Source organism: Lynx canadensis, chromosome B4, assembly GCF_007474595.2.
Source record: "Lynx canadensis isolate LIC74 chromosome B4, mLynCan4.pri.v2, whole genome shotgun sequence".
Classification (NCBI taxonomy): Eukaryota; Metazoa; Chordata; class Mammalia; order Carnivora; family Felidae; genus Lynx; species Lynx canadensis.
Genome location: NC_044309.1, coordinates 69,081,598 through 69,108,589, shown reverse-complemented (window position 1 = coordinate 69,108,589; position 26,992 = coordinate 69,081,598). Strand labels below are relative to the sequence as shown.

The window sequence follows — 26,992 nt, the reverse complement described above, 5'->3', positions numbered from 1 at the left end:
TCTCAATTTCTGTCCCAGCTTCCACACTGAGGCCAGAACTTGCTCTCTAAAAGGCAAATGTGATCATGTTACTTCCTAATTTAAAAACCCTTCAGTGGTTCACCCACTCTGCTAGATTAAGTTCAAACTTCTTGGCATACTAAACAAGGCACTCAAATACCCGGCCCCTTCAACAGTCTTATCACTCATCATACCCTCCCTTGCATTCACTTAGCTGGTGGTATCGAACTTCTCAGCTTCCCAGACACAAGAACCTGTTCCATTGATACCTCAGCCTGCAATTCCTTCCCTTACCCCACCCAAGACTCTGGGTCCATTTTTACTATGAAGTGTCTTTTGAGCATGCCCTCAGTAGAACTGATGGCTTCTTTCTGTGTTTGCCCACACCTTTACAGGCTTATATCCTAATGTCTGTATTCTAGTAGTACACATATTTATAAGTCCCACATATTTACTCATTGTCCCTTATTGACACTTAAGTCCCACTTACTTACGAACTTATTTACTGTCCCACCCTATGCCCAGCTAGGTGTCTTTATACCTTTATACCCCAAGGCATAGCGCTTGGCACATAGTGATGCTTTATAAATGTTCAACAAATGAATGGAGTGTTTATATGGCTGAAGAAGAGGGAGAAGAAATGGAAAGCTAAAGAGAAAGCCCTTTAGGGAGAATATTAATTGCTACGGACATGCAAATGATGAGTTGTAAAGAAGGTGAAAAAAAGATGCAATAGAGAGCACCTCAGCCGAACATGCCCATAACAAGTTCACTGGGAGGCAGGATATGCACACTCAACAGCATTACGACGTAATTAAATATCTGGATGAAAATGGCTCGTACAGTATTAAAGAAACTTAGAGGCTGGGGAAGTCCCTGCTGAGGAAGATGGAACTGAAAAATGGCTTAAATAAATGCCTTCCAGGTGCAAGGCGTTTTTCGTGCGTTAAGCAGTTTAATCTTTGCCACCACCCTATCATGAGGATATGATCTCCGTTTTAGAGATGAAGAAACATGCTCAAGAGACTTTAAGTTGCTCAACGTCACAAACTACTATGTGTTAGAACCATAATCTGAATTTGGGTCAGCTGTCTCCAGCGCCTCGTTTATTTTGCCACACCTCTCCTCTTCGGTTTGGAGCCACCAGGGGCAGGATTTACCTGCTCTGCGTTTCTTCTGTGTTCCCCTCGGACTCCAGAGCGCCAAGGTCTCGCCCACTCATTGCGCCTGCGCGTCCCGCAGCTACCAGCTCCCTACCATCCCCTGGGAGGGGCCCACGGCGGCGGAGGCGGGGTCAGGCTAGCGGCGGGTTGTCAGCCCGCCGACGAAGGTGGTTGGGCGGGGCGAGAGGGGGGAAAAGAAGGAAGGAGGGGCGGGCGCGAGGCCGCGGCGGAGGAGGAACTTGTGGCCGCGGCTGCGCCGTGCTGTTCCCTTCGCTCCAGTTCGCCGGGCGGGCGCGGTGCGGCGCGGCGGCTGCGGCGGCTGCGGCGGCTGAGGTGGCTGAGGTGGCTGAGGCGGCTGAGGCGCGGGTCCGGGACGATGCGGCGCTACCTGCGCATCGTGGTGCTGTGCCTGGCCTGCGGCTTCTGCTCGCTCCTCTACGCCTTCAGCCAGCTCGCCGTGTCCCTGGAGGAAGGAGCGGGCGGCGGTGGCGGGAAGCCGCAGGCCGCAGCGGCTTCCTGGCTCGCGGGCGGCGGACGCGGCGGTGCGAGAGGGGTGGGCAGCGCGGGCCCCGCAGCGCATCCCGGCCGGTCAGACAGGTACGGGCTGTTCCCGGTCTGGGGGCCGAGGCCGGGAAGGGAGGAGCGGCGGGCGCGGGGACGCGGGGCTTGGCCTGGCCCGGACAGCTCCCCGGTCAGTCCCGCGCCACCCGTCCCCGGGCCCGCGCCTCCCGCTTTGCCGCCGTCCGTGACCCCGTCTCTCATTTCCCTACTTCCCCTCCATCCGGGGGTAGCTCCGCCGGAGTGCACCCCATGCTCTTTGTGTTTGCCCTCTGACCCATTCCTTATGCGCCTTTAAAGCAGATAGAAATTAATTTTCAACTTTTAATTGACAGTTGCTTTTTTTTTTTTTTCCTTAAAGAATTCTTTGAAAGTAAAAGGTGCCCCACAAAAGCCTTCTTGCTGTTTGGCTAGTGGGAATTCCCTCTTGTTTCCATGGAGTTCAAGTTGAGATATTTAAACATCAGGCTGGCGCCCTAGTTCAATTTTTTCCCCTTCTCTTGAATGGGGCGTCCAATTTTTGTGTGTTAACGCCTATATTTTCATTATTAGTCAGTTAGTGAAATCTGGACAGAGCTTTTATGCGTAGTTTGAATTTTTCTTTAGGAAGCAATCGGTCTGTTCTGAAACTTACAGCCAGTTAAGAAAAATCAGCGATGCTTAACATGCTCACGTGTTTTGTGGGATGGGATATCTTTCTCTAAAAATCGGTGTTTAAAAAGAGGCATAGTGACTTACGTGGATTTGCACAAATCACTGCCAGAGTTGGAATCACCGTGAGATTTAAAGGAAGAAAGAATGCGACGCACTATGAATGCTTAACAAAATCTGAGCGTTTGCACTTCCTTGAAAAATAGGCTTCTTTATTTGTGAGCACCTCTCTGGGAATCTGGGAAGGACTCAGTGCTGCCTTAATAAGAGGCAAAGGCTGCTTTGATACGGGAAAGCACAGGGTTGGTGAGACGAAGGAGTGCAGGTCTGCTGCAGGTTGTTTAACATTCTTCTGAGAGTTGATGGCCCCTTTCAAAATGAAAGGACGTTTGGGCAGAGGAGCAGCATGGGAAAGCAGGATTGTCATGTTTTGTACCCAATGATTTGATTACAGTCTGGCTAATTCCTGACTATTCATAAAAGCAGAACTGCTTCCAGTCAGGTGTGGGAGAGGCAGTGAGTGACGACCTGAGTGAGCTCATGAAAAATGAGGCTCATGAAAAGCTGTTCATGGTCTATTATGTGATTGTGAAGCACTTAAAATTATTTCTGTATTGGGTAGAATTGTAAGGAAGCAACATTTTAATCAAAACACTGTATGAAATTGGACAGTCTCTACACCCAACGTGAGGCTGGAGAATTCTTAGATCCGGGTTCTTCATTTTAGATATTACTTATCTAAAAAATTTTTTTTTAATGTTTATTTATTTTTGAGAGAGACACTGCACAGAGCACAAGTGGGGGAGGGGCAGAGAGAGAGAGAGAGAGAGAGACAGACACAGAATCGGAAGCAGGCTCCAGGTTCTGAGCTGTCGGCACAGAGCTGGATGCGGGGCTTGAACCCATGAACCACGAGATCAGGACCTGAGCCACCCAGGCCCTCCTACATTTTTAAAGATTTCTCATAGAGTTTGGCCAACTTTTTGACTACCACAGGATAAAGAGTAAGTGTCCATCTTTAACCTCTTTTCTTGTGTATAAATCATTTGACCAAGGTCCAGAAGGCATCAGTAATTGGACCAGAATTGTATTCTTTGATCCTTCAGTGCTCTTTCTGTAAAGTTTGTCTGTGATAAGAATCTAGTCTGAATAGTCTTTCATCAGTGGAAAATGGGGTGTGAGGCAAGCAACATTTTTATTTGGTAGGACTCGATTGTCATTGCAGTCTTACTGTTTTGAAGCAGTCTTACCTGCCAGACTGAAACTATTAATTTCCCTCATTCATTTAAAATACGGATTTAGGGGCGCTTGGATGGCTTAGTAGGTAGAGCGTCTGACTTAGGCTCAGGTCCTGATCTCATGGTTCGTGAGTTCCAGCCCTGAATCGTGCTCTCTGCTGTCAGTACAGAGCCTGCTTTGGATCCTCTGTCCCCCTCTCTCTCTGCCCCTCCACTGCTTGCGTTCTCTTTCAAAAATAAACAAACATTAAAACAACAAACATGGGGTCTAGGTTATATCCAGTAGGTTTTACTACTCAGATCTTATGGAGAGTATTCATTGCACAAATTCCATGACCATAAAGTACTTGGAAGGGTCCTTCCAAGTTCTCCAAGTAAAATTTCTGAAATGATAAGAACAGGTTTTCAGCGAAATCTATTAGTTAATGTATCTGGTTTGAATCCATTATTTTGGTATTTAGAAAATGTGCAGGTCTTAGAGTCAGACAAACCTGTGTTCATACTCTGTGCTGTGAAACCTTCACCACCTCTCTATTTCAGTTTTCTCACCTGTAAAATGTAGGTAATAACTTACCTTAATTTGTAATAGAATCCTTAGTTGTCAGTGATTAAAATCCAGTACAACCAACTTAAGCAAAACAGTTATTTATTGGCTTACGTGGGTTGCTGGCAGGAGGAAAAATGAAAGGAAATGCCCGGGCAGCTCCAGGGACCTTAAGGACTAGGACTCTTATTTGCTTCACTGTAGAAAGGCTTTATTCATGAGCTCACTCTTTGGGGTGTTTCTTCTCAAATCTCAAAAATTTCTAGGAAAAGGCTCCGGATTTTCTAGGAAATTTCAAAATTCTAGGAATTTCAAAAATTTTCAGGAAGAGGCTTTAGATTTTCTGGCGATTTCTAGGAAAAGGCTCTGGATTTGTTTGTATCACATGTCCATCCAGGGACAAGTCAGTGTTGTCTAGGATGGGGATCTTGGATTCTCAGGGTCTGTGTCATTTGCACATCCTTGTGGTGGACAGGATAACGTGAGTGTGTTGGAGATGAGTGTGGTCTTACAAGAGGGGAATGTTGGCTAGGCAGAGGCTCTGCCACATAGAGAAACTCTCTCAAGCTGTTCGATACTGACGGACTCTTGCTAAGGTATTCAATGTAAAGCCGTTATTATTATCAGACATCAGGACTTCCGTAGAGGGGATTAGCCTATTTTGTGACTTTACTCAGAGTGATTAAATTCTCACATTTCACTGATAAGTCTTGAGGGTGATCATCAAGATCTCCTCTTATTGTGGCTGTGTGGTGGTGTGAAGGGGGGGGGGGGAATCAAAAAACTAGCAAACATTTGAGTGAGAACCATTTCTGGACCCGTCATTCTGTTGGTATATAGTCCCCTCACTCTTTCAGATCTGGTTAGGCCATCGAGTTCTCATTTTTGCTGGGTCTTGTGAATACTAGTAGGATATACTAAGCATCTTTAGGGCTTTGGAGCCAGACTCCAGCGTTGCCACATGCTTAGCTGTATGAACCTTGAATACATTTCCTCATCAGTTAGATTAGAGATAAGAGAATCTGTGATACTGGATTGTTTGTGAGAATTGAAATGAAGTAGTTGGAATAGGTTACTGAGTATGGTACCTGGCACAGTAAAACCGTACCTAATATGCTGATGGTTTCAGTCATTTAAAATTTTTTTTAAGAATAGAATCCATTTTCCTTTTTAATGTTTATTAATTTATTTTGAGAGAGAACGAGAGTGTGAGAGCAGGGGAGAGGGAGAGAGAGGAAGAGAGAGAATCCAGGCAAGCTCCATGCTAAGCTCAGAGCCTGACACAGGGCTCGATTGCAGCGAGATCATGACCTGAGCCAAAACCAAGTCAGATGCTTAACTGACTGAGCCACCTAGGTGCCCCTCAATCATTTAAATTTTAATCATTAAAAAAATTTTTTTTCTGACTTCTGGGAAAAATCCTGTCCTCAGGCCCCAGTCCAGACCTGTTTAAACCAGAATACCCGTTAGTGGGGTCTGGGAATCTGTATTTTAGATATGTGCCCCAGGTTATTGTTATAAAACCAAATAAATATTAAGAACCACTAATTTAGCTGAGAATGGTTTGACCCTCTATTTTTAGTACAGAATTTTTTTTCCTTCTTCTCTGCAGTCATTTTTGAAGAGAGGAGTTTAGACAGTGAATAGTAAAACAAATTACTTACTAAAGCCACCTTCATCTTGTATAAAAGCAGTACGTTGCACTTGTGTTTTAGTTCATTGGCGATTGTACTTCACATGGCTGTGAAGTGCTTAGCACAAACCTGACTAGTAATTAATTAAAATAATGGTCTGTGCTTTTGGAGGGGAAACTGATTAGTCTAACAACAAAAAATGTGTACTTTTTGATTTAGGAATCCTGTTTTAACACATTAAGGTTATTATCTGTGTTGTTCCTGTTGGAAATACTTCCCCCCACATATTGACTTAACCTGTTTTTCAGTGTATTGGCATTTCTGTGTATTCAAATTGGCAGTTCTTTATCATTTTCATTTTTGTCATGCATAGAAAAACTTTCTACTGGGGAGTTTCCCCCCCTTTTTTTAACATTTAAATTTGTTAAAATGTTTATTTTTGAGAGAGAGGGAGCGAGCATGAGCAGGGGAGGGGCAGAGAGAGAAGGAGAGGGAGAATCCGAAGCAGGCTCTGTGCTGTCAGTGCAAAGCCAGACATGGGTCTCGAACCCATGAACTGTGAGATCATGACCTCAGCTGAAGTCTGATGCTCAACCGACTAAGCCACCCAGTGCCCTATAACAATTAAATCTTTTAATCCAGGGGTGGATTAAAACGCTCAGTTGATCGTCTAACTCTTGATTTCAGTTTAGATCATGATCCCAGCACTGTGGGACTGAGCCCTGCGTGGGGCTCCACACTAAGCGTGGAGCCTGTTTAAAATTCTCTTTCCCTCTCCCTCTCTCTCTCTCTCTCTCTCTCTCTCTCTTTTCCCCCCACCCCACCCCTCTGAGAGCTCATGTGCTCGCACGCACTCTCTCTCTCTCTCTCAAATAAATTAAAAAAAAATTTAAATCCTTAACCCAGTCCCCCCCCACCCCCCCAAGAGGGGGTTGGGTACAATGGGAAGCTAACCTACTTTTGAAATGGATAAGTAATTGTTCATTGTCATTTGTATATAAGCAGTCCTTTTCACATTGAGTATTCATGAAATTAGAGATTTGAGATAAAGACCTGACGTAGCTAGACATTGTTGTCTGGAGGCAATTTTTAGTTGAAAATGAGTGACCCAGGCACTGATCTTCAAGTAATGCTGATTTGTCAGTATCATGGGAATGGTCTCCTCTAATGTGGTCACGAGCATCTCTGTTTCTCTTGCCACAGTCCCAGAGCAGGTATCTGTGCCTTGAAATTTCATGGGTGGCTCACAGTATTGCGTTCAGACTTCCACATTCTTTTGCTGGATATGCCCAAACTTATCCCTGACTGTAAGGTGTACATGGTTTTCACTAAAGCCTCAAGACTATCATGGACATTTTGAAATGAAAAATACCTTTTCCAGTTTAAAATTATAGAAGACCTTCTCTTACTAGATTTAAGGAAACTTCAAGTTTGAGAACTGTTACTGTGGAGAGTATTATATAATTAATTAAATGCTCTGCTTAATCCCAAGCATGAAATGTCTCAGCTCTTCAAGTACTGAAATTTTGGGGAATTTTGTTTTTGATCTTTTTTATTTAAAAAACATTTTTTAAATGTTTTTATTTATTTTTGAAGGAGAGAGAGAGACAGAGCATGAGCAGGGGAGGAGCAGAGAGAGAGACACAGAATTTGAAGCAGGCTTCAGGCTCTAAGCTGTCAGCACAGAGCCCGATGCAGAGCTTGAACCCACAAATTGTGAGATCATGACCTGAGCTGAAGCCAAACACTCAACCAACTGACCCACCCAGGCGCCTCTATTTTTTAACTTTTAAAATAAATATTATTTCACAGGAAATTGCAGAGATACCCTTGTATCAGTCACTCCATTTCCCCTAATAGTGGGATCTTAATCTCTGTGAGCATAGTACAATACTAATACAACTGGAATATATGTGTTTCAATATAGTACAATATTGTAACCCCAGAAATTGACATTGTACAGCCCATAGACTATATTCAGATATCGCCAGTTTTACAGGTGTTCGTGTATGTATGTGTAGTTTCATGCAGTTTTATCACATATGTAAATTTGTGTAACCACCCACACAGTCAGGATACTGGACTGTGTTATTACCACAGAGATCCCTTGTGCTACCCTTTCATCACTTTGGAGACAAGCCACCTGGAACTAGAAACATTACACTGTATGAAATTTGAGGAGGAGTCATAGTAAAGTTTATTTCAACTTATTCTACAGTGAAGGAGATTTGCTTTTATGGACTTCATTGATTTTGGATGTCACTGTTTACTGAAGACATACCCACTTAATTCAACTTAACAGTTTTGCCCCATTAAAATTATTCAGTTGAATTACTTCTTTGAAAATTGAACTGTATTTCTGATATTTCATTTTCAATAATTTTAAGGAATAAAAGCAAAAGCAGCTAATAATTAGAACATGGATAACTACCTTTTCTTTCCCAGTATTTTTTAATATTATTTTTTTGTGGCCTAAAGTACAGTTGCTATCTGTCTCCATATTAGTTGTTTTTTTCTAATTTTTGCTTGTAATAACAGTTGCTGGTACGTAATTAGTTTCTACTCTCTATTTTAATCTTTGACTATTTTTTCATAAGTGAGAGAATGTAAGTTTGAGAAATAAGAAACATTAAATTATGCTACCTCTTGCCAGTAGCACATTAGTGTTTTATGATTTTTTTTAAATAGTAAGAGGCATGTATACTCCCTAGTGCATATTTTTATATTTCCATTTAAGAAAGACAGGAAGATATCCCTAAACTGTGTTTTCAGACATTGAGTTATGGTCAAGAAACTTTCCTAAAACTTGATAATTTTCCCTGCAGTTTCATCTGCATTAATTACTTTAGAGTGATTACATGATCTAGCAATTCCCCTTGTAGGTATATATGCAAGAGAATTGAAAACATATGTTCAGAGAAAAATTGTAAGTGAATGTTTATAGCATCATTATTTGTAATAGCCAAAAGATGGAAAACAACCCAAATGTCTATAAACTGATGAATGACTAAACAAAATGTGGCATATCCATCCATTATTAGGGCATAAAAAGTATTGAAGTGTACTGATAAATGCTATAGTAGATGAGCCTTGAAAATATTCGAGTCAGACTGAAAGAAGTCAAACTTGAGAGACCACATATTGTATGATTTCATGTACATGAAATATTCATAACAGGCAAATCTATAGAGACCAAAGATAGATATTGTGGTTGCCTAGGTCTCAGAGGTTGAAGAGTGCAACTGGAGGCAGAAAATGGTATTATTACATAATTTCAGTGGATAATTTTTATGGAAGAATTTAATTGGGGAGTTATTTTTCTTGAGACTTAATTTTCCATTTCCATTTTTCATTTCCATTTTCTACTCTTGTAAGGTTTAACAGGAGGACATGGAATAGCCAGATTAGTTATGTCCTTCCTGAAACAAAGGTGCACTGTAGGTGTTGAGTCTAAGTAAATTGTGGATTTGTTTAAAGAAAGCAGTGATAATGCCTGTTTCTGAAAGATGGAGATATCTGTTTGAACAAGTTTGTTGTGAGGCTTAAGTGGATGTGAAAGCACTTGACTCTGAAAAGAACTCTGTTGTTAACACCACCACTGAGCCTGTGTCTCATATGGAAAGGCAAGACTTAAAAAATACATAACTGTTCCTGGGAGGGGACAGACGTTCGTGGGTTTTATTGGTCTGAATATATTTTCTTTTTTCTTTTATTTCCTGCTTTTGCAGCCTTTTAAATTAAGATATGTTGGGCTTGAAAATGGTGTCTCTGTAAAGGTAAACCAAATTACAATGTAATTTTTTTCCATTGATTTTAAAATTCCAACTGGAGGTTTTTATGCAGGAGTATACAGAATTATTGAGGCGGCATTTTAAAAACTGTGCCCCACCCTGTTCTCAGATATTCTGATTTAATGGGTCTGGTATGGGGCTCTCTGGGTGGTTTCCCTGTGCAGTCTGGGTTTGAGATCCCTTGCCCTAGACTGTTGGCATTTGTGAGAGTTGTGATCAGAGATCTTTGCAAACTGAAATTTCATCTTTTGCTGTAAAGACAGTAACCTATAATTGAATTTATAGCTATAGAAAACAAAGTTACATGGTGAGGCGGCATGAAATGACCTGGTTTAGAGACTCACCCTGATTTCATACTTGCTTTAGTACGCAGGCCTCACATTGCAGTGAATTTCAAATGAAACTATTGTTTTGGAAAAGAGTAACAATAAAAAAAAAAACATACTTTTTGTAATGTGCGGTGTTGTAGCTGTTGTTGTTTAGCTCTGACCTGCAGTCTAAGCAGAAAGACTGTACTTATAACTTCAGTTTAGCTTGTGTAATATAGCAGAACGAAGATGATATAGATAATGAAACTGAGCCATGGATGTCAGCTTGATTTTTTTTTTAATGGTTATTTATTTATTTTGAGAGGGAGAGAGGGGGAGGGGCAGAGAGAGAAGGAGAGACAGAATCCCTAGCAGGCTCCGTGCTGTCAGTGCAGAGCCTGATGCAGGGCTTGATCCCATGAATCATGACATCATGACCTGAACTGAAATCAGGAGTCGGACGATTAACCGACTGAGCCACCCAGGTGCCACTTCCAGCGTGATTTCTTATTTTTTCAGTTTAAAACACCATATAACTAACTTGAATTGAAGATTAATTTAAAAGCCTTCAAAGATCCTCTCTTCCCTTTCTGTCTCTGTGGCATTTTAATTTGGCTTCAGGATAAGCAAATATTTTGTTTAGCTGAAAAGGATTTTATTCTGGGGGGATCTTGTGTAGTACACAAATGAAAATTTTAGGAGTATTCCCATATTTTCTGTTATCTGAGGAGGGGATTTTAATATGTTAGGAGTGTTCCTGATAAGGAATGGTTTTTCAGTCTGCAATGTATTCTACCTAAAAGTTTTAAAGTCCTTTTTAAAATAATGGTACCTGAGTAAGGGAGAAATTTCCAAACTCCTCAAGTTACTTTAGCCATAATGAATTTGCAAAATTGGATTTGCAGTTTTGTTGCTGTAAAATAGAACAGTAAGTTATTGTGTTTTTAAGTAAATTCCTTGTTAGTTTTAAATCGAAATACTCACATAGGACTTTATTTCTGTCTTACTCTGTTAGGTGTAAAGATTTCTCTCTGTGTTACTGGAATCCCTATTGGATGCTGCCCTCTGATGTTTGTGGAATGAACTGCTTTTGGGAAGCGGCTTTTAGGTAGGCATCTAATATTTAATTGGTAGATCAGTGTAGGTAAGATTAGGTAGTACATAGTAAATTTTTTACTGTAATAGGACATAAAAATGTTTCTTTTCCTGTAATCTAATATTGTCCTATAAGCAAATAATTCATGTTCTGTTTGGGTTTTCTATTTTCCCTACTTTGTAGTTGTTATCACTCATTTTTAGTACATACTGTGTATAAAATGCTCTAACTTTTTTTTAGGTGTTCTTAGGAGCACTTGTGATCTAATTTTAGGTAACTGGGTGACAAAAGTATTAAACAGGTGATAAAGATAGACTTCCATTGACATTTACAGCCATATATATGACATTTTTCTACTTTAAAGATGGTATGCTGAAAAAACCTTTTGTAGGTGGATGGGGACAACTAGGGAAGGATTACATGGGTTATTAGCAAAAAGATTGAATATTGACGAATGAGAGGATAAAAATAAATGTTTAATGAAGGAGTAAGTTTTGATATGACATTGTTTATTGACCTTGCATGTTTGTCAGTGTAGTTTGTCAGAGTAGTTTGGCTTTGTGCATGTCTCTGGATGATGAAGGCCTTAGATTCTGCTCTGTTAGTGAAAGAAGTGTTGATAGGAATGGGCTGTCTCCCCAGGAGACACTGAGGCAGGAGCCTGAGATGCCCTTACTAACAGTAAAATTTCTTTGTGATCCACCTGTTTTTATTGTCTTTATGATTCATTTAAATTTTAATTCTACTCATACTATTTGCTAGGCACGGTGCCAGGTAGTAAGAACCAGACTCTGAATTTAATTAATGTGGCTGCATCCTCCTGGAGCTTGCATTCTGACAGGAGCTTCATGCTAGTAAACCTGAGATTAAGATAAAGGGTTGACATGTTATAGCTGTGATAATGGGAGAAATGGGTGACTCATCAGGTGGAATCATCTTAATGCATCAGGGAAAGCTTCCTGTTGGGAGCAATTGCATGAGGAACATGGAAGTTAGCCAGGCTCAGGACAGGAGGTAAAGTATTCTAGGTGGGAAGAACTGCATTCTTAGTATATATTAGTAATATATATTTTTATATTCTTGTATTCCTAATACATTATACATTCCATGAACAACCAGGAAGGAATCACTGAAATCCATTATTTTAATTACATCTCCTTGCTATGGAAAAGAATGGGTGATTGAAATTCTAATATGAGTCAGTCAAATCAGATTATTAAAACTTTTAAAAACTAACTTTTGAAAGATGATATTGGAGTGCCTGGGTGGCTCAGTTGGTTAAGCATCTGACTCTTGCTTTTGGCTCACATCATGACCTCACCATCATGAGTTCAAGCCCCGCATCAGGCTCTGTGCCTGCTTCGGATTTTCTGTCTCCCTCTCTCTCTGCCTCTCTCTCTCAAAAATAAATAAATAAACATTAAAAAACTAAAGATAATATCACCCTTCACCTTGTTCATAATTTTGGAGAATTGGAGCTCCATATTTTTCAATCTTATAAAAATTTGCTAATGAATGGAGTACTGACCCCCACGACTTTGCTATCTTGACTTATGACATAAATCTGCTCACTCTGGAAGCTGGGTGAGCTAGAAAACTTCTGTATACCCTGATTTACACAACCCAGGTCCTTTTGTAAGTTACAACATGAGTAATAATCTTCCCTCCTCCTCCACTGACAGCAAGAGTACACCAGGGAAGTTGATCTAGTCTGAATCCTAGAGCCTTATTACTCCTCTTTTGGCTTCTTCAACTCATTTTCCTAATGCTCTTATATCTTTACCCATTTTATTTTATATATCAAATCATTGGGTAAAATTTCTCAAACTTAGTTTCTTTTTAAAAATTTTTTATTTGAGAGAGAAAGAGAGTGCATGGGATGGGAAGGGGCAGACAGAGACGGAGAATCGCAAGCAGGCTTCATGCTCTGCATAGAGGCTGATGCAGGGCTCAATCCCAGGACCCTGGGATTGTGACCTGAGCTTTACTTTTTTTTTTTTTTTTTAATGTTTTTCATCTTTGAGAGACACAGCAGGAGTGGTTAGGGGCAGAGAAAGGGGGACACAGAATCCGAAGCAGGCTCCAGGCTCTTAGCTATCAGCACAGAGCCCGACGTGGGGCTTGAACTCACGAACTGTGAGATCATGACCTGAGCCGAAGTAGGACGCTCAACCGACTGAGCCACGCAGGTGCCCCATGACCTGAGCTTTAATCAAGAGTCTGACACTCAGCCGACTGAGCCACCCAGGCGCCCCTGAAATTTAGTTTCTTACTTAGAACTTAGGATCCCTCACATTTACTCTATTTGAACATGCAGGACAAGCCAAGCTGCCATATAATTTCCATATTGTTCTCACCGTACATTTCAGTATTTACTCTAAGTAACACTTTGTTTTTGCCTGACTCTCAGAGCTTGTCTGCCCATTTGGCAAAACTTCTTTGAAATTCCCCATTACTGCCAACCTTAGGTCCACATGTAAATTTACCAGGCACCAGTGGGCCCTTAGCTGACACTGTTTTCTTTACAGGCCTGTCCCAACTTTCCCCTTTGGAATTCTTTATATTTTTATTTTGGTCAAAGCTTATCTGGGGGATTATTTCCTCCCAATTCATTTACACAGTGAACATAAAATAACATAAAAAAGAAAAATCGCTTTTGATGTGCACTGGCTTTTAGTAATTCATATCTACTAAGTTATTTCCTGACCAACTGAATGTGACACAGCAGCTCGTCAGCATGCTCATGCCTCTCCTGTCTCTTCTGTTCTTGAAACAAAACCAAACACAACATTTCTGCAACAGCTTGCGCTCAGTCCTTTTTTCCTTAAAGCATTCTTTGTTTACTCTGTTTCTCTTCACCAGCAAGACTTCTTTGAAGAGTATGTAGTGATTTTATGTTCTTAAACAACAACATAAAAACTTCACCCCTCAATCTGCCTCAGCAGCACTGGCTACCTGATGATCCCCCCAACACTGACCATGAAGCCTCCCTGACATCTGAATTGTTCCTCTGGGGCCCAGTCTTACATTTTTTTGTCCCTTGGATACTGGTTACCACTTCCTGTTGCTTTCAACTCTCAGTCTCTGTCAAGACCAGGGTCTCGGCTTCTGGACTCCTCTCCCTGTCCTGACTCCTCCACATTGATGTTCCTTAAGATTCTGCTCTTTTCCTTCCTCACTCCGTGGATAGTCACAGGATAATCTTTTCTGAGCACCAGAATTGTTTCCAGCTGCAGTTTGGTCATTTTTGCCTTGCTGATTTGGATGCCTCAGACTCTCTTGTTCAAACCTGAGTTCATGATCTGGCTTCTCACACCTTCCCTCATCTGTGTCTTGTATCCTGGTTTATGACTGACTTTCTTCATGTCAGTCCACACAGTCCACAGACTCTTCTACAGGTCTCCTTTCACCCTGTTGCTCCTGACAGCCTCTTGCTTCCTATTCCCTTAATTATCGTGCTCATCACTTGTTATACAACAGTTTCCCTTCCCACCTACTGCTTCTCCCTTCTCGGTATCCTCTTTGTTACTGTACTTTCGCATCTGTTGTGGTTGTGAATCTTCACTTCCAGACTGTTGACTCTGCAGATAGATACCACGTGGTGTTCATCATTTAAGCCCCAACTGAGCAAGGTGCTTGGCAACCAGTAAATAACTGGTGATTTTCCCTAGCACTTCCACCCTAACTTTGATGTTGGTATAGTGAGCTTCCTTAGCAATCTTGATTTTTTTTTCTATTTAAACAGTTACCATGCTTTCTGATTAACTCCTTTAAAGTTCTCATTTTGCAATAGGCTATAAATTGTGTGAGGGCAGGACTGTGGCTTTCTTGCTTATTCCCAGTATCTAGCACATGAAAGAAATTCAAATATTCATTAAAGAGAATGAATTATATTACTTAATTGTGTTCTAGAAATTATGGATTTAAGCCTGCACCAGCATTTTGTGAATATACTGGTGTCACCATGACACCATTGGGAGTTATAATTTTACTATTTTTAAAAAATGTTTATTTATTTTTGAGGGAGAGAGGGTGCATGCACAGGAGGGGCAGAAGGAGAGGGGAGAACAGAGGATCCAAAGCGGGTTCCGTGCTGACAGCAGAGATCCTGATGCAGGGCTCGAACTCCCAAACCATGAGATCATGACCTGAGCTCAAGATGGAAGCTTAACCAGCTGAGCCACCCAGGCGCCCCATAATTTTACCATTTATTAGAGTAAAATGATAGATTGTTACTGATTTATGTTTTGTTATTTGTTGAACATATTTCCAAATTTGTTTAGCTTTCTAATCTTTTGTTGTATATACTTCCTGTATTGATATTTACCTCTTACATTTTTAATGCTTATTTTATGATCTCTTAGGCTGCTTTTGCCACTGATTACAAATATTTTCCTAGTTTCATTTTTTATTTTAGTTATTTCCTTAAGTTATCTCCCCCTCCCCTTTTTTTTTAAAATACCTCTAGGCCGAACGTGGGTCTTGAACTCACAACCCCAAGATCAAGAGTTGCATGTTCTACCTACTGAGCCAGCCAGACATCCCTAAGCAATCTCTTAATTTTAGTATTATTAAAGAATCTGTTTTATTGTACTAATTTTTTTGTGTCTTGAGCTTTTAAAATACTTAATTTTTATGGTGGAAATTGATTTTCAACTTATGGAATCCATGGTTACAAATGAATTTTGTTATTTGTATTACTTTGAGTGGGCCATGCTAGTTTTAGGAGCCATATTTGTACAGATTATTTAAATTATATTTTAGCAATTAATACTTAAATTTCATGTTAAATTTTTAGATTTTCTTTTTTATGCTATATGTAAAACCCTGAAGATTTTTTGAAGCATTATATTTTGTTTCAAAAGTGATTATATATAATTCTTTAAAGTAGTTATTTATTGGGGCACCTGGGTGGCTCAGTTGGTTAAGCATCGGACTTCGGCCTAGGTCATGATCTCATGGTTCATGAGCCATGGTTCATGATCTCATGGTTCAGGCCTGCATCGGGCTCTGTGCTGACAGCTCAGAGCCTGGAGCTTGCTTCAGATTGTGTGTCTCCCTCTCTCTGCCCCTCCCCTGCTCATACTCTGTCTCTCTCTGTCTCTCAAAATTAAACATTAAAAAAAAAAAGTTACTACTAGTATGATAATTCACTTTTTTTTAATAGAAGAGAAACTTTTAAGCTATACATTAAGGAAATTGACATTAGTGTTTCTAAACAGTTTTCCATTTTGTTCAACTGCAAGTTTTTGTTTTTGTTTTTAATATTATTTTGAGAGAGAGAGAGAGAGCAGAGGAGGGCGAGAGAGAGAATCCCATGCAGGCTCCATGCTGTCAGTGTGGAGCCTATTTGGGGCTTGATCTCAACGAACCGGGAGATCTTGTCCTGAACTGAAATCAAGAGTTGGACGCTTAACTGACTGAGCCACCCAGGCACCCCTCAAGAGCAAGTTTTTAAAGATGTTTCATAGCAGTTACTTTTTACTTTGAGGAAATAGTTATCAGAAATTTAATTTATTTGACTTTACATACTTCATTGTAATGTTAATTCTTGGTATAAATATTATTATACATTGTTCCCTTTATAGGTTGGAAGAACAATCTTGAAAGCTTTTTGTGTTGTCCAAATTTAAAAAAAGAAAAAAAAATTATTATGGTTCTTTTCATAGCAGAAATGTTACTTAAAATAAGTCTACTCCCACGTTTTAGAAATCTGTTAACAGTGTTTGTATTAGAATTTATCATCTAAGATAGTGGTTTTCTTAAAATGTTTATTTATTTTTGAGAGAACGAGTTGGGGAGGGGCAGAGAGAGAGAAGGGGATAGAGGATCCTAAGTGGGCTCTATGCGGACAGCCTAATGCAGAATTCGAACTCACAAACCATGAGATCATGACCTCTGCTGAGGTCTGATGCTCAACCTACTGAGCCACCCAGATGCCCCACATGTTCTTTAAGTATTAACTTTTTTTTTCTGATTTCCCCTCTGAACTTTTTACTTCGATTAGTTTCAATTTTTTTTAATATTTATTCATTTTTTGATAGAGACAGAGTGAGATCATGAGTGAGATAGAGACAGAGTGATAGGACTCTGAGATCATGACCTGAGCTGAAGTCAGATGCCCAACCCACTGAGCCACTGAGCCACCCAGGTGCCCCGTACTTTGATTAGTTTCAAATCTACAGAGGTTACAAGAATATTATAGTGAGCACACATATACTGTTCACTAGGTATTTATCTATTAGTGACATTTTGCCACTTTCTTTTTTTGGCTGAATCATCTGAAAGATAGGTATAGTCATTAGGGTATACACCTAAATATTCAGCATGTATCACTTCATGATAGAGACATTCTCCAATATAACCATAATAAAACTATCACTACCAGTTATTTAACTCTGGCAGAATATATATTCATTCATATTCATATTGCCTTATTTTTCTATCAGTGAACTTTATATCTCCCCCACTCCTAATTCAGGACCTAGTCAAGGATCATACACTACCTTCAGCTGTGAGATCTGTTTAGTCTCTTTCCCTGTAGAAAAGTTCCCCAAGCTTTTTTTAGGGACCAGTAGGGGGGATGGTCGTGGTATCTTTGATGACATAATATTCTTTGGTTTTGTAAAATGTTCCTTTATTTGGATTTGCCTGTCTTCCCATTATTAGATTCAGGATTTGGGTCAGGAATGCTGCATAGGAGATACTGTGTTTTTCTTTGGGCATGCTCTCAGAAAGCATCTGTAGTAAGTTTAATATTGGTTCAGTTTGATTAATTGGTTAAGGTGGTGGTGTCAGACTTCTACATGTATCTTTATCCCCTTTATAATGTTTGGGGATAATACCTTGATACTTTGTGGTTGTAGCATTCATTAATTCTTGTTCAAATCATCTCTTACAGTGGTGATTGTAAAATAGTGATTTATGTAATTCTGTTTTTCCTTCTACATTTATTGGCTAGTATTTTTTAATAATTTTTTAAATGTTTATTGGCGGGGGGGGACTGGAAGGGGCAGAGAGAGAGGTAAACACAGAATCCAAAGCAGGCTCCAGGGTCTGAGCTGTCAGCACAGAGCCTGACATGGGGCTCGAACTCACCTACTACAAGATCATGACCTGAGCCAAAGTTGGACCCTTAACTGACTGAGCCACCCACGCACCCCTTAAAAATAATTTTTTTATGTTTATTTTGGCTAGTATTTGTTTTTAAAGAAAAGTTTCCCCCTCCCCCCTGACCCTTTTATTTAGTATCTTTTTAGACTCAGATTTATTTTTTAATGTGTTATTATTCATTATTGTTATAATTCCTCTTGATGCTCAGGTTATGCCAGAGTTGGCCTTGAGAGCACTCAGATACTATCTTTGAATTATCTGTAGAATTTCTTCTAATTATATATCTGTAGAAAAATAGGTTGGACTTAAAAATGACCTTTTGGATAATACTTCTTTAAATCCACAGGGACTTTTCTCTTATTCACGGTGTGATTAAAATGTAGCATATTTTTACAGACAGGATTATATCAATTCAAGAAACAAGTCATTTTGGGACCCAAATTATTTGAATGGCAGTTTCCCTATAACCTATTAGAAGGTTTTAGTTTTAGTTATCCCTTCCTCTAGTGTGGAAGCTTACTTTAGATTTTTTTGAGTTGCAATTATTTCCTGTTCTTGGAGTCTAGGGACAGGGCGGTAGACAATGACATCTTTAAAGTATGCTCTGTTTTGTTATTTTAGGTGTTAGAGTCTGTACTATATATAATGCTTTTGCTAAAAAGGGACACGTAAGAAAAAGCAAATGCAATGTAATGGACAGTACTCCTTCCATAGAAATTGATGGAAGAAGTGCTGGCAGTATGTCTGAAATAAGCTTTGCTAAAATGCCTGGGAGCAGTCATCCCTGGTACTGATTTTAGAGGTGTTTTTTTTTTTTTTATCTTGAAGAACATTTGACTTATTTTTCTTAAGAAGGTTTTATTATAGGGGTGCCTGGGTGGCTCAGTCGGTTGAGTGTCTGACTTGATTTCAGCTCAGGTCATGATCTCACAGTTCAGGAGTTCGAGCCCTGGATCCAGCTCTGCGCTGACAGTGGGAAGCCTGCTTAGGATTCTCTGTCTCCCCTCTCTATCTGCCGCTACTCTGCTCACTGTCTCTCTCTCTCTCAAAATAAATAAATAAAGTTAAAAAAAATTAAAAAAAAAGGTTTTATTATACTTGTCTTTGTGTGTAGAGAATTCTCTACAAAGCAACACATGAATATTATGGCTTACTTTTAAAAATCTCTTGCCTTTTAGCTTTGAGGCGGGATCTGGTTATGACCAGTTAAGCAATCCAAGCCTGTTGGCAATTCTAAAATCTTGGTGTGGAGGCATTTATCTGGAAGATGAGATAATTTAGAGCTCTGTGAAATTGTTTTGTGTCTGTCTTGATTGCCTTGTCATTTACTTTTGTCCTTGTGGCTTCGACTGCTTTGAGATGAATGGGGTGCACATCACCTTTGCTATAGATAGACAAGGCATAGGGTTTCAGGGTTATAAACTGAGGGGCTCAACAGAGAAGAGGGAAACAGACACAGGCTGCTGCCAAGGGAGGAGGTACTACTTCTTTCCAATTGCTGTCAACGGAAAAGAACAGAGCTTTAAAAAGACTCAAGCTATTGCTAACACCATATATGTGAAGGAAGTGGCATAGCACGTGGGTGGGGAAAGGATAAATTGTGGAAACTCTGCAACAAATGATGTTTGCACAATTGGAGAGCGATGTGCAAAATTATGCAATTGTTCCCTACTTTAAGCTGTTCATAAAACTTAATTCCTGGTAGATTAATACAAATTTTAAAGACAAAGTATATACCTAATATTATATCTTAATTTAATGATAATGTTAACCTTGATGAAGAATGAAATATCACCATTTTTTCTTGTATAGTAAATAATGCTTCTTATGTGACTTCTTCATTTAATACCATTAACAAAGTGGTGTAAAAATATTTAACTTTATGAGTTTTCTGGGGGAGGTTTCTTTTTCTTAAAAACAGTTTTTTTAGGGGTACAGGTGGCTCAGTCAGTCGAGTATCCAACTCTTGATTTTGGCTCACGTGTTCTCGTGGTTTGTGGGTTCAAGCCGTGCACCTCCACACTAACTGCGCAGGGCCTCCTTGGGATTGTCTCTCTCCCTTTCTTTCTGCCCTTCCCTGCTCACGTGTGCACATACCTACATGCTCTCTCTCTCAAAAAAGAAAACCACCAAAACACAGTTATATTTATTTTAATTTATTATTGTTTTTATTAAAGATTTTATTTTTAAATAATCTCTACACCCATTGTGGGGCTTGAACTCACAACCCTTGAGATCAAGAGTTGTATGCTCTACCTACTAAACCAGCCAGGTGGCCCAACAGTTTGTTTTAAAGAATCTCATTTATAGAATCATTGGCCCATTAGCTGGAACAAAGGGTGAATTACTAAGGTATTGAGGAGTTTATGTTTGAACCTTCCAGTAAAGGGATCAGGGAAGGAAATGATCCCTGTGTTTTCTAGAAGATATTTGGGCTCAAAAGCTTTTCAGCTCCTCTGCTGAAGGCTGCAAGTTGCCAGTTCTGACATATGTGAGAAATGTCCCATATAAGAGAAATGAATCCATTTTCAGGCCTTGGGAATCTGGTCAGTCCAGAAAAACATCATTTTCAACTGCTATCTTAATTATTTCCAGGCTCTTAGCAAACAGCCTTGTTAATAAGAATGGGTAGATCCACAATAAAAGCAGGAGTACATTATATATATTCAGACTTAATTTTTTATCCTATTAATATAAAATAATTCCAAATGTTTAATGTTAAAACATTAAGATGTATGAATTTGATCTTGCCGTTTGTCATTTCGAGCCCCACATCAGACTCTGTGCTGACAGCTCAGAGCCTGGAGCCTGCTTCAGATTCTGTGTCTCCCTCTCTCTCTGCTCATGCTCTGTCTCTCAAAAATAAGTAAATGTTAAAAAAATTTTTTTAAAAAGATGTATGAATTTGACACTCATATATGTTTTACATAGTCAGTTGTTTGCATTTCATGTTATTCCTTAGTATGATTTTCTGATTTCTGATATCCTGCTCAGTTGAAAGATTACCATGAACAAGAACAAGATTTTCCTCAGAAAACACTTCTGTTTCACTTTTAGCACATGGACATGTGAACACTCAAGATTCCAAAGTCCTATGTTAAGGAATATCACTACAATTAATTTTGCTTGCAAATTTAAGAAAAATGATTAGTCACTCATTCTTGCTACTGCAGATCTCAGTAATGTATACATACAACTATTAACATTAAAGAATATAATTGCTAATCCTTATACCTTTTACAGAAAGGATCTCAGCAAGAACTGAATTAAAGCCAGTTTTATGTTTTTAGTTCTAAATGTTTGCACTTTATGTTCCTTAATGTGTTATTAGTTTTGTTTTATGCTGTCTTTCATTCTTCCTTTAACTATCAGTTCCAAAATTATTATTTCATGCCATTATTACAGATGAGATCTGTATTTAATATTATAAATAGGTTATTTATTTAATGACAGTGCAGCCACACATAACTAATTCTGTCCGTTATATGCTCATGGATTAATATTAGTTCATTGTTTAGGTGCAAGAGTTTTGAAAGTTTCCTTAGGCCCAGTGTGGTTCAGTGCTGCTCTGTATTTGAAGTAGGGTCTGACACAGCCTAGGCCAATAACTTAGGTTTAGGGAATCTTTCCTTTCAAAATCACATACTGATGTTTGGCTAGTATGTTTTAGGCCATCTCAGAAATTTTTACCTGGTACTGAGTATGTGGAGAATGGGACTGAATGCCTATCAGTGAAAAAAGTTATATGAAGGAAATGTAATTAGCATGGTTGAAGATTGAATATAATAGCTAAATATATATGGATGAATTTATGTTTGGGTTTGCTTCAAAATGATCTGTTGGTTAGTGGAAGGGGATGTGGGGGTATTTTAGATGACATAATAACATTTGAATGGGTAATTGTTGGAGTTAGGAGATGGTTGCATGAGGATTTATTCTCTCTATTGCAATATGTTTTTGAGGTTTTTTTAAGTGTTTTTTTTTTTTTTTTTAATTTTAGAGAGAGAATGCAAGTTGGGGAGAGGGGTAAAGGTGGGGAGGGAGAGAATCCCAAGCAGGCTCCACACTCAGCACAGTGTGGAACGTCGGGCTTGATCCCACAACCCTGAGATCATGACCTGAGCTGAAATTAACAGTCTGATACTTTAACTGACTGAGCCAGCCAGGTGTCCTGAGATTTTTTTTTTAATTAAAAAGCTAAAAAATAATTGAATGGAAGACCTTCAATCAATGATGCTCCTTTTGTCAATTGGCAGGTTCCTTGAGAGAATTAAGCCCTTAATGCAGCCAGTCTCAGTAATGAATTAACTTCTCTCCTGTGTATTTAGAATGGTGCTAGTTATGTACCAATCTTGGGAGAATTGAAAAGAGTGGTAATTTTTTTGTGTTTTGTGGTTCCTAGTGAGGAATATTTGCTGAGAAAGCCTGGTTGAGGATATAGAAATACATAATTGATTCAACATTGTACTGTTTTGTAATTTGACATTTCTTTGCTATTCAGTTATTTTTGTTTGTGTTTGTTTTTAAAGATTTTATTTTTAAGTAATATCTACACCCAACGTGGGGCCTGAACTCACAACCTTGAGATCAAGAGTCGCATGCTCTTCCGACTGAGCCAGCCAAGCACCCCATTTCTTTGCTTTTTAAATAGAAATTTTAAACTTCAGTTTTTGAACATGGTCAGAATACCATGTTGTTACCATGTTACCCAGTACTAAAACAGTTGGAAAATGTGGTTTTCTTTTCTATTAGGTATAGTCTAAAAGTGCAGCCTGCTCAAAGAATGCACCTCGCTGTGGTTGCCTGTGGTGAAAGACTGGAAGAAACTATAACCATGTTGAAGTCAGCTATCATTTTCAGCATCAGACCGCTGCAGTTCCATATTTTTGCTGAAGATCAACTACATGATAGTTTTAAAGGCATAGTAAGTATTTGAGACTTTGTCAAGACTGTAGAGGTGAATATTCAATGTCACATTATAATAGAATGTTGTTGTATTCCTTCATTGAACAAAAATATTTATTCAATAACTAACTGCCCTCCTAGAGTGGGGCGGCCACTCCATCTAAGAATCCAGATGTAGGTGTAAGAGGAACGTTTGTTTTTGAAAAGGAGGTTACTTCAAGTCCTTTGCAAAGCATGGAGGTTTTATTTCACCGGCTTTAGCTCCAAGATGATTTGACTGAAAAGTTCTGTGATTTAATTGTATTCCCATGTTTGGCTTGGGAGTATCTCAAACAGTGTGCACAAGGATTTTATTTCTGTTTTGAAGGGAGGGAGCTCTTGATTGACAATATAGAGGGAAGCGGCTTTTTGTTCTCTGATAAGAAAGTTCTTTATTTTGGTTTTATATTAGTTACAATCAGTGGCTATATTGGCAGAAAACTTTAACAGTGGCTTAAACAAGACAGAAGTTTTTTTTCTTTCTCACATATAAGTCGACAGTCTGTGGTATATGGTAACTCCATGTCTTCCGGGACTCGCTTCTGTCTTGTGGCTGAGCCATTTTGACATAAGGCTTCTACCTTATGGTCCCAGATGGCTACTCCAGCTTTGGCCCTCACACTCATATTTTAACCAGCACAAGGGAGAAAGGAGTGAAGAAGGCCAATCCCTTCGTACCCTCTTAAAATACTTTTCAGAAGTTGCATATGACATTCTTGCCAGTGTCTCATTGGTCTGAACTTAGTCCTGTAACTATATTGTTACAGTTGTTTGTGAGGGTTAAAAGTATACTCTTTAGTCAGGGCAACCATATAACCTTAACAAGAAAAAAATTATAACTGTACAAGAAGAGTAGAACAGATAGATATGGGTAAAGAACATATAAGAGAAAGAAAAGTCACCTGAAATGTCACCACCTTGTGTTCTTAGACAGTGGTAAAGATGATGATAATCATCTGAACCACCGAGGCACCTCGGACAGATATTTTCTAACCAGTTCATATTGGTCTGACTTTGAGTGTAAATATTTCCTATTATACATACTTGGGTATAAAATTAGGGCTTAATTTTTTTGAGTTTAATTTATTTAGTGATTGATGGGATTTATATGTCAGATGAGGTAGATGAACAACTTGCAAGGCTTTCAGCTTTCTGATTTTGTGGTTGTTGTAAATTTCATTGTGCCTCTGATCTAGAATGTTACTAGGATTTTAATACTGTGAATAAAACAAATGGTGGAAAAGAAGAATCTGACTTTCTCTGAACTGTGTGCAGGATTAACATATAATATCTTAATTTTTAGTTTTTCAAAATAATCTGTTGGTTTATGATTTTGCAGAGAAAATTGAAAGTGAAACAATCTAACCTGAGTTCTTATTTTTTTATATATTTTTTAGCTTGAGAGCTGGTCATTTCTGCAGACATTTAATTATTCATTATACCCAATAACTTTTCCAAGTGAGAATGCAGCGGAATGGAAAAAGCTGTTTAAACCGTGTGCTTCCCAGAGATTGTTCTTGCCAGTAAGTTTTTTCTCCGGTGTTTTGTTTTTCCTTCTAATTTTGCCTTTACAAACATGAGTTAATGAAGAGTTACATAGAAGTCAGTTAAAAAAACACAAACACATGTAGGTTTTCCCTTTTTACATTAGGAAAAAAACTTCCTGTAGAACAAATAAAAGCTACAAAAAAAACATCTGTTAAAAATGAAAAATGGAAGTAATTTCTGTTGAAATACTGTTTCTTACATTTTAATTTATTCAGGGGCTGTAGGCTGTTTTTTTTTTTAAGAAGGAAGGGAGGTCATCAGATCTTAATGGAGCCAGTCCTGTTGCAGACATGCACGGACAGTCTCCCCTTCTAGTTGCCCACTGCATTTATAATTTGGGAAGTGAAGTAGATTGCATCATTAAATAGCCATTTCTTTCTTATACCAAGCCACATTACTCTTTCCTGATTATATTTTAATTCAGTTGGCAAGGTGTGTGTTTTTTTTTTTAATTATTTACAGTTTATTTTGAGAGAGAGCAAGTGTGCACGAGGGAGAGTGGGGAAGGGGCAGAGAGAGGATCCCAAGCAGGCTGCATTGACAGTGTGGGTGGAACCCATCAACCATGAGATCATGACCTGAGCCGATACCAAGAGTCAGACGCTTAACCAGCTGAGCTACCCAGGCACCCCGACACAGACACAAATTTAAGGCATGTGAACTCAAGGGAAATGGGAACCATTTATTCAGTGGAGCGATTCTTTGGTGTTATTCTCTGGTGATAAACCCTGATCATTTTTTTAAACGTAAAAATATTCAGAAGCAAGATTACCTCTTTCTTTTGAGTTGATTTTATCCACAGTTTTAAAATTCACAGTAGTTGTTAGGACCATTATAATGTGTAAAATAGTTATGGTAGTAGAATATTGAACTTAAGAAGCTGACAAGATCCTGGAAAGTGATTGAATTATGGGGGAGGAAACTTTAGTTATTTGTTATTCTTAAGTGGAGTAAGGCAATTCTTAGTATACTAGGAATATAATTTACCAAATCCAAGTCATCAGTAAGATTTAAAGTTATAATTTTTAGCAGAGTCTGCCTAACCAGTAACTTTGTTGCCGTGCATAAAAAATTCAGATCCTAGGATCTTCCTCAGTCTCTGCTTCCATTATAAGAAGCACACAAATAAGGGATTAGATAGGGAAAAAGCGCGAGAAGTTTTAGATATTTCTTGTAGACTTTAGAAGTTTATGGGGTACCTGGGTGATATAGTCAATTAAATGTCTGACTCTTGGCTTTGGTTCAGGTTGTGATCTCATAGTTAGTGAGTTCGAGCCCCACATCCGGCTCTGTGCTGACAGTGTGGAGCCTGCCTAGGATTCTCTCTCTGTTCTCTCTCTGTCCTCCCCCCCCCCAATAAGTAAAGTATAAAAATAAAAAAGTTTAAGACAGAATTTTAATGTGGAATCATTGTAGTATCACATTCATTTAGTTAATAAATTGAGTGCTTGTTTTCTGCCAAGAGTCTGTACAGAAGTGTTGGGTATATAGGAATGAATGGAACAGACTTGTTTTCCTAGAGCTTATTGTCCAATGTGGGAGGCAGGGGTTAAACAAATACAATATGGCATTAAATAAATATGTTACTGAAAAAATAGTATGTGATGATAGAAGCCTAATATTATAACCATTTCTCTTCCATTTTGTTCTGCATTATTAACAAGTTAAATTGTTAATGTTGTGATATGAAATTTGCCAGATCATTTAGTGTTGTAATCTGGTTAAATTCCTAAATGGAATTTGAAACAGTAAATATATTTGAAACCTGTCAAATTGTCCTCATATTTCACTGTTACTTCTGCATCTTTTTAACTAGATTTAAGTAAATTGATGCTTTATTTTTCTAAGTTATAAATTTTTTCATGGAGTTTCTCTTCGTTTGATATAGATTGATGAAAACAACTAATGTAAGCTCTTCCAACTCCTGCCTCCTCCAAAAGGAACTATAGAAAAAATGCTGACATGGTTATTATTTAACCTCACGTCTGATCTCCAGTTAACAGTGGTTCTCAACAGTGATCAGTGTCTTCCAAGTCTGCTAACAATATAATAATTTGTAAACACACTTTGTTTCATGGTACAGAAGCAACATATAAAAACAATTTCCTTCACTTTTCTGCATCCCAAAGAGAGACAGACATACAGACATATACATACATACCCTGGAATTGGGATCTGTGAACAAGTGAATCTTCCCTACTCAGGCTCTGTAGTCAAACCATCAGATTTTTTACCACCTTGATATTAAATCAAGGAGAGAATGGGCTGATTGCAGCCTGGTAAGCTGCTCATTAAGGTGATGACTCAACCTTAGCAGCAGGAGGAGATAACAACTTTGAAAAGGAGCAGAACTAGGATCAAACTCTTACTCTATATTCTTTTCTTTTTTTTTAATTTTTAAAGT

General features: G+C 38.9%; 1 protein-coding gene across 2 annotated transcripts in view; it reads left to right on the top strand.

The window, feature by feature from the left end:
• Positions 1-1,519: 1,519 nt before the first annotated feature.
• The window catches only part of GXYLT1 (glucoside xylosyltransferase 1), a 52,501-nt gene continuing 27,028 nt past the window's right edge, over positions 1,520-26,992 (top strand). Inside the window, exons 1-4 of one of the 2 annotated variants that reach the window (XM_030322339.1) lie at positions 1,520-1,760; positions 10,903-10,995; positions 22,849-23,020; positions 24,438-24,563. In XM_030322339.1, the coding sequence (XP_030178199.1) occupies positions 1,540-1,760; positions 10,903-10,995; positions 22,849-23,020; positions 24,438-24,563 (612 nt within the window). In that variant the 5' untranslated portion in view covers positions 1,520-1,539. The remainder of the gene's footprint in view (positions 1,761-10,902; positions 10,996-22,848; positions 23,021-24,437; positions 24,564-26,992) is intronic. The other variant, XM_030322340.1, reaches the window with a different exon arrangement.